Genomic DNA, 7784 nt, shown 5'->3' with positions numbered 1-7784 from the left:
TACAGGCATTAGCCACTGCACCTGGCCACAGGTGTTCCCCTTGGTTGAGGTCAGCTCAAGGATTGTTGGGGGCAGAGTGAAGAGAATGTTGTGGAGTTAACCCTAAAGAAGACCACAATGTACAGCTGTACAAGATGTGCACTGCACAAAGGTATCAGGCTAAGGAGGCAATTGGGAGCTGACACTAAGCCTGCACACTACTTACACAGCCATGGGATTGTGGTTTGGGGAAACTTCATATACCTTAAGTGCTGTGGTGGCCCTGCCCTACAGCTCTCCTAACTTATACCTCCCAAAGCTCCATTAAGTCCAGAGATGCAGTCTCATAAGAAACTCTGGGGTGCAGTCCACCTTTGTTATTTTCTCCTTTTTATGTACTCCAACGCCTTCCCATACAAGCACCAGGGAGATTTGTCATCAGAAAAATCACATTTTATTGATCACTTTTCTTTAAAATTACAAAAATATAAATAAAAATAGTGAAATATAAATATTCAGTGTACAGGAGTGGTCCTCACCCCACCCAGTGAGGATTGGATGAACTAGGCTAAAAGGAAGGGATAACTGGCCAAGAAAGGAACATCTATGTGAAAGTGAAACTGAGACAGTGCTGGTCACAAGTCATACTGCAGAATAATACATTCCCAGGCACTATCATGTGGGGGACCCAAGGGGCCCCAGGAGTGACCTGTAACCTCTCCAGACAGACCACTCTGTGTGGCATCACAGTCCACACAATTTAAGGAAATATCTAGACTTGCAATCAGATACCAGCTCTTACTCACACTTACACTCACAGCCCACACACAAGTGTGCAAACATACACACACATATGTATTTCCTGATACATTCATGGAATGTCAGAGCCCTGCCCTGAAATCATTAGTGTCTCTACTCCCCAAACTGCTGCTCCCATATTGGCTAAGCGCCCTCAAGACCTCAGCTGTTACACTTCCTAATTGGGAAATTATTTGTTTCTCAATCATGGGCCTTATGAATGCCCACCATCAGGGGAGCTGGCTCTCCCTTCACCCATGCACAGGAGATGCCCTGCCTTTTTTAACTCCTGCAGGCTTCAGTCCAGAAAAAGACAAGTTGCTGGTCAGTAACATCTTGAGTCAGGACCACCCCTCCATCCTGGCCAGAGGGGTCTGGGCGGCCAGCACCCAGGCCTATGCCTGAGGGTAAAGCTATTGTTGTTCGCCCTGGTGGGTGGCACAGGCAAATACATCTGTGCAGAGCCTGTCTTCCCAGTCTCTTCTTACAGCTGATGGAGATGACTCTACTCCAAAAATGACAGCCAGCAAGAAAGCGGGTGGTGCCCGTTTCCTCCCTAGGGACCCTCAGAGGGCTAGGCCATTCTCTTCCCTGGTGTGACTGTGAATCCAGGGCAAGAAGCGTGAGACTCTCGTGTAGACACCTGGCTTGTCCTTCAGGGCACATCCACGGCCCCAGCTCACAATTCCAGTCAAAGTCATGTGGCCTTGGATGGAACAGACAAGGGGTCCCCCTGAGTCTCCCTGTGAAGCCAAAGACACAAAAGATGAGCCCTAGAGAAGTGAGAAGGGGGTTTCTGATCCCACCACCCAACCATACCTGAGAGAGGGAAGAGTTTCCCAGTCGAAGTCCTTAGTGACTTCCCATTTTCTTTCTTTTTTGGGGGGGTGGGGGGAACAATCTCCCTCTGTCGCCCAGACTGGAGTGCAATGACACGATCTCGGCTCACTGCAAACTTGCCTCCTGTGCTCATGCAATTCCCACATCTCAGCCTCCTGATTAGCTGGGATTACAGGCATGCACCACCACACCTGGCTAGTTTTTTTTTTTTTTGTATTTTTAGTAGAGACAGGGTTTCACCATGTTGACCAGGCTGGTCTCAAACTCCTGGCCTCAAGTGATCCACCCACCTCAGCCTCCCAAAGTGCTGGGATTACATGCATGAGCCACTGTGCCCGGCGCAGCCCCATTTTCTACCACATCAAGTTTAAAATCCCCTGCTTGGCTTTAAAACCCCTGTCGTCTGCTGCTATTCCATCCACACTCCCAGACCCTACTTTTCCTCCCCACCCGGAATATGCCAGCCTCCTTCTCAGTTTTGTCTCTTTCACCTGAAACACCCTTCTTTCTTTCTTCTGCCTCTTCAAATGCCTATCAAGTCACATTTCCTTTAAAGCCTCCCCTCCCTGACCCTCAAGTTGACACTCACCTCCCTCTCCTGAACACCTGATCATTTGTAGTTCACAATGCACCCTGGGCACTGAGTTACATTGTCTTTTACTGTTTCCTCTTTCTAGGATCTCGAGCCCCCAGTCTTAAGTGACTAGCACAGAGCTGGGATTTTTTTGGTAATGTTTGGTAAACACACAAGGATTGGTTTAAACCCTCAAAGACCTGAGCTCCTGATTCTGGCTACTTAGGGCTTTGGTTAGAGAGAGACACCCCAAAGCTGGCTAGGAAAAGCCCAGGAGTTCTGGGGAGATATGGAAGAGATGGAGAGAGATGCTTAGAACTCTCACCTGGCAGGAATCTGTTTCCCACTGTGGGTCAGCAGCACACAGCATTTTGGTGGTGACTTCAGAGCCGTAGTAGTGGGGCTGCTGACACTTCTGGTGGGAAACCAGCTTCACAACAGTCATTTTCAGCTGCTCCGGATAGAGATAGTCGGCTAAGTGGAGAAAATAGGGAGGCGTTTGCATCAAGATGTATCTGTCCACTGGGAGTCTGCCAGGGAGGGGAACCATAAAGTGTCCCAGGGAAGGCCCTTATTCTTTTCCATGCAAATCTGAGCCTTTACTCCACCTATAGCCCCTACCATCTATTCCCCTTTGCAGCCCATCACTCCCTAAACAACACTCCTCATCCATCCCTGGACCCATCTGCCACCTCCTCAGTGCTCCCATCTCTAACTCTGCAGTCTTCCCTTGATCATGCTGGGCTTGCTTTCAGGTCAAAACACTCCCCAGAACCTCCTAAGTCAGTCCCAATTTTCACTTACTAGAATTCTCTTTTCCAAAGCCAGTGATCTCACAACTTGTGCCAAAAGGGGGATCATTATACATCGAGGGCAGGCAGATGGTCTGTATAGTCCGGGATGGCTGCGCACACCTGCCCTCCTTAGAACGGATCTTCAGCAAGGCTAGGGGAGGACAGAGGGTCAGAAGAGAAAGATCACTACTGGTTAGGCGGTCCCCATCTGTCCCCTTCAAGTACCAAGGGAGTAGCTATGTCTATCCCTAGGTCAGTCATCCAGGGAGGTCTGCTGGTGGCTTATCACCTGGAAACTTCCCCTGCCCCATGCCCCAAGGGCTTTGTTACAGGTGTTGAAAAAGTCTTGGATGGCCAGAGCCACTGCATACACCTTTATAGGTAGTTTCTGCAAAAAGTCCCAGGTGAGGTAGTTAGGCTGGAATCCAGCCCAAGGCTCCATTCTCCAAGTTCTATATCCCAACACAGACAGAGGCTACATCCCACAAAGGAAGGGCATCTTTTTCTAATTCATATAAACAGGGCATTCCCAGCCCAAGCCATATACCCACAGGGCCATTTCCACTCGCAAGAGGCTACTTGTTGGGGAAATTCAGGGTCTCTCCAGAGGAGCACTGGACCCCTCAGACTTTATGGAACTCTTCCTCACCACTACTCCCTTTTTCATGTATATTGAGGCTTCAAGGTCCCCTACCCCACCCCTGCCCCACCAGCCAGCTTCAACCTCAGCTCCGATCTCTCCCTGGGTCCCACTCTCCCCAAGCCATCATGGCCACAGCAGTCGCGGGGTTTCCCCCTCACCAATGTCATTGTGGTGAGCAAGCGTGTCAGCACTGTAGTCCTCATGTAGGATGAGGTTTTCCACCTCAAACTTCATCTCCCCTTGCGTGTTGGAGTTAAGCCTTGAGCGACCCAGGTAGACGATGTAGTCCTCCTTCTTTGGGTAATTACTGTGGGAGAAGAAATCCATCAGACAGTCCCATGAAATCCTGCCACTTCCTCTTCCCTCCCTAGAGGCCTCAAAGCATGACTTGTCCCTAAGGCCATGGGCTGCAAGGAGAGGGGCAGATAAGGGAGAAATGAGGCAGAACCCTTTGCTGGGAAGGAGAAAGGGATGTGTTTGGGGTGGGGCAGAAGAGTCAAAGAGGAGAAACCCAGGGCCGTACATGAAGCAGTGTGTGGCGCTGACCACCCAGCAAGGGCTGATGAGGCTGCCTCCACACACGTAGGTGACAGAGCCCCCCCGGTGCCTCCTGTAGATGGCCGCAAACCAGGGCTGGTTCTCGATGGTGGTGAATTCTCCCCCAATAATCTTAAAGCGGGGCCTCAGAGTCTTTTGGCCACACTGAAACTGTAATTCTTCTGGAGGAGAGGAGGGCTTTTTTCCTGGAGGACAAACAGAGGGATGTCTTGGGGAGGTGGTTAGGAGAAAGCATCCCTCTTGGGCGCCCCTCACCTCCTCAGCCCTCCTGTGATGGAATAAGGGGACATGCAAGTTTGTCCCCTTCCACCCCACTGTCATCAGCAGGTCAGTGATGCTCACCATCTGCGCAGTTATGCACCATGCACTCTTGGACAAGCTGCTTTAGGCCGACCTGCACATAGCACCAGGGTTGCCTCCGGTTGTCTGGGTTCCTGGCAACACAGAAAGATAGGGGATGTCATTCCAACCCAGAAGGCCTTCCCTGCCTCCTCCCCTCAGGGAAGACTCAACCAGAGGCTGCGCTTCTCTCATGCTATGGCCGGCCCTCTGGGAGAAGGGGATGGTAACAAGGTTTCTGGGAAGCTGTGGGGAGGACTCTTGGTCCTTGTTGCCCCCACCTCACCTGCAGTAATTGTGCTTTCCCAGGCCCAGCTGAAGAGCATCAGATCTGTGGGCATGGTATATTTGCTGAAGGACAGTGGCAGAGTTCCAGGCCAGGCAGGACCGGCCCATGGTGTCAGTGCTGGCCTTTCCTCGGTAAAAGTGACCATTCCCCTCATAGCAGGTTTTTGACTTATCTACGAGGGAACAGGAGGATGAGAGAATGTGAGAAAGAGAAGGATGTTCCAATGAGCTTTTTTTTTTTTTGAGACGAAGTCTTGCTCTGTCGCCCAGCAGGAGTGCAGTGGTGTGATCTCAGCTCACTGCAACCTCTGCCTCCCAGGTTCAAGCGATTCTCCTGCCTCAGCCTCCCAAGTAGCTGGAACTACAGACATCCACCACCATGCTGGGCTGATTTTTGTATTTTTAATAGAGGCAGGGTTACACCATGTTGGCCAGGCTGGTCTTGAACTCCTGACCTCAAATGATCCAGTCACCTTGGCCTCCCAAAATGCTGGGATTACAAGCGTGAGCCACCATGCTCAGCTGCCAACGGACATTTTAAAGATGATGTGGTTTCAGATCTGCCAGAAGACTGGACAGGGTCTCCTTCCAACCGCACCTCACATTTGTGTGGCCATTGCTTCACAGGAGTGTGTGTGTTTATGCTTGTCACATAGGGATGAAGATGTCATCCACCCCACCTCCAGCTCCTAACTCCTGCCTGCTCTTGCCTCCCACCCATCCCTCCCTCTCCCCAAATTTTTGGTGCCCCCTCACTCCCAGTTGCAGTGGAGATCCCCATACCTATCTCACAGTGCTGCCCTCCGAATTTCTTTGGACAGTTGCACCAGTGAATGCTGGAGAAGTACTTGTTGGACATACATGTTCCTCCATTTAGACAGCCACAGTCTGCTGGAGAGAACAAAGGTGGGGTAAGCGAGGGGGAGTGGAAGCGGTAAGGGCTGGGGCAGCCCTGCAGCAGGGGCAGGGAGGGGATGTCCCCAGAAGCTTTCCCAAGATGTCTGTACAGCCAATTGTTGTAGGGGTGGATACTCACATGGAACTTGATGAAGTTCACGGCTGCCCTGGAAGAGATTCGGGAGGCGGCTTCATCAAAGGTCCCATGCTCCAGGGACTCCAGGGTGAGGGTAAACTGGACCCAGTCCCAAAACCCACTCTTCCTTCCCTCTGCCTCTCGCCTCACCCTGTTCGTATCTAGTTCTCACATGGAAGACCATGGGTTTCCAGCAAGGAGAAATGGATTGACCCAAGCAAGCTTCATCTACTAGATGCCCCCAGGCTGGGGCAGTCCTGGCGGCTTCTTCCTCCCTTGCCGGCCAGTGCCAACCCCTGTGGTTCTCAAGCCTCCGCTGCCACCCTGTCCCATTTCCTGGGGAGAGCCTGGACCTGCTATGGATGGAAGCCGGAGGGACCCTGCTATGGATGGAAGCCGGAGGACCCCCGCTCCCTGAGCAGCCCCTCCTCTCCCCTGGTGCTGATCAGAGGTCCTCGGGCGGCATCGGTCAAAGCAAGGGAGCACTCACTTTGGAGTCGCTCACGACCAGGACGCAGAGAAGCAGGTGTGCCAGCAGGGCTCTCATGGTGGCGAGGTCGGGGCGCTAGACGGCTGTTCTGCAAAGGAAAGAGAAGTCAGGGCAAGAGGCGGAGGAGCGGGAAGGCGGGCCAGGCTGGCGACTGCAGCGCAAGGGAGGTGCCCGCGGTGACCGGGCTCCCCGGCCCCGGCTGTCTCTCTCCACTCTGGGCTCCGGACTCCCGGGCAGACTGGGCCGGCACCCGCGGGGGACGCCCGGGACCGGGCGCGGTGACTCCATGCAGCCGCCAGGGAGCCGGGGCAGCCCGGAGCGGGGGAGGCAGATGCTCGGGAGCTGGGGCCGCCGCGCATCCGGCCCGGGGATCTCGATACCGCGACACTCACTGGTGGCTGCGGCAGGAAGGCGCGAGCCGGCGCTGCGGGGATAGGTGGACCCTGAGCCGGGCTCCGGGGCTGCGGTCTCCGCGCTGTCCGGCGACCCGCGGCGCCTGCTCTATATCAGGGCCCGCCCCGGCGCCGCCCCGCCCTCTCCCGCCTGGCTCCCTCCCCTGCCCTGCAGCGCTCAGCGACCCGGACCCCGCGTGCTTCCGCAACGCTCACAAAGATTTGGGGGCAGCGCGATCTCCAGCGGAGGGGACCCAACACCGTCTGGACTGAGGAATCGAGAGGCTTGTAAATTCTCCGTGTTTCCTCCCATGAACCTGGCCCGGGGCCCGCCCCAGTGCACGGAGTCCCCGAATTGCAGAGAGGAGAGAAGGCGCACGGGAGACTCTCTACCTTGCCCAGCTCTGAAGCCTCCTGGGGTCCCCTAATCAGTTCTTCTCCATCCTCTCCCCGCTGGGCCCCAACTTGCCTAAGACGGCCTCAGACCCCCTTGCCCGCAGCTGATGGAGCTGTGAAGTCTTCATCAACGCGACAAATGTAGGAGACACACTCTCCCAGAAACACAGAGACAAAAACCCCTGCCTGCAGGGGCTCCCTCTGTGCCTCTCTGTTCAGTGGCAGTCCCCAGATATCACCAACACAACCAGTGGATGGAACAAAGCCGGGCTTACTGCTTTCGGCAGTAAGAGAGTTTGATGATGCTATCAGAGAGGAGGAAAGCCAAGGCCAGATTACTGAAAATGTGCAGTTTGGTTTAAAGTCCGTTTTTGACAGGGCTTGATAAGGATTGGATTAGGTGTCGTGATATGATGTTACAGGATTGTGGGAACAAAGTCCTACGGCATAAACTGTTGGTGCTTCCTATTGAAGTGTTAACGGGTCTTTTGGGAAGTTTTCATAACGAACAGCTCATTTATTTGTGCGGGCAAGAATAAAAGTAAAGACAATGGAAACATGTAGACAGTTAACTGTGGAGGTTCTGGAGGGTGTGGAAGTTCTGTTCTCACCTCTGAGTAGAGGAATTGGAAAACTGGAGGACAAAATAAGAGAAAGATT

The 7784-nt window shown here is 53.4% G+C and overlaps 1 protein-coding gene across 2 annotated transcripts; it reads right to left on the bottom strand.

Annotated features, from left to right (window-relative positions):
- Positions 1-410: 410 nt before the first annotated feature.
- Positions 411-6871, bottom strand: PLAU (plasminogen activator, urokinase). 2 transcript variants are annotated; one of them, XM_033208665.1, is made up of 11 exons: positions 6729-6871; positions 6337-6424; positions 5850-5877; positions 5597-5704; positions 4812-4986; positions 4529-4620; positions 4152-4371; positions 3787-3935; positions 2996-3136; positions 2517-2665; positions 411-1520 (listed from the first exon to the last, which is right to left on the bottom strand). In XM_033208665.1, exons 2-11 carry the CDS (start codon positions 6391-6393, stop codon positions 1344-1346), a joined length of 1296 nt encoding a protein of 431 aa, XP_033064556.1. In that variant the 5' UTR covers positions 6394-6424; positions 6729-6871; the 3' UTR covers positions 411-1343. The 2 variants fall into 2 exon arrangements, with proteins under 2 accessions (XP_033064556.1, XP_033064557.1); XM_033208666.1 differs by having other exon boundaries at positions 5597-5701.
- Positions 6872-7784: the final 913 nt, after the last annotated feature.

Source organism: Trachypithecus francoisi, unplaced genomic scaffold (genome assembly GCF_009764315.1).
Source record: "Trachypithecus francoisi isolate TF-2019V2 unplaced genomic scaffold, Tfra_2.0 Lachesis_group9, whole genome shotgun sequence".
NCBI classification, from domain to species: domain Eukaryota; kingdom Metazoa; phylum Chordata; class Mammalia; order Primates; family Cercopithecidae; genus Trachypithecus; species Trachypithecus francoisi.
This window is presented reverse-complemented; position numbering and strand designations above follow the sequence as displayed.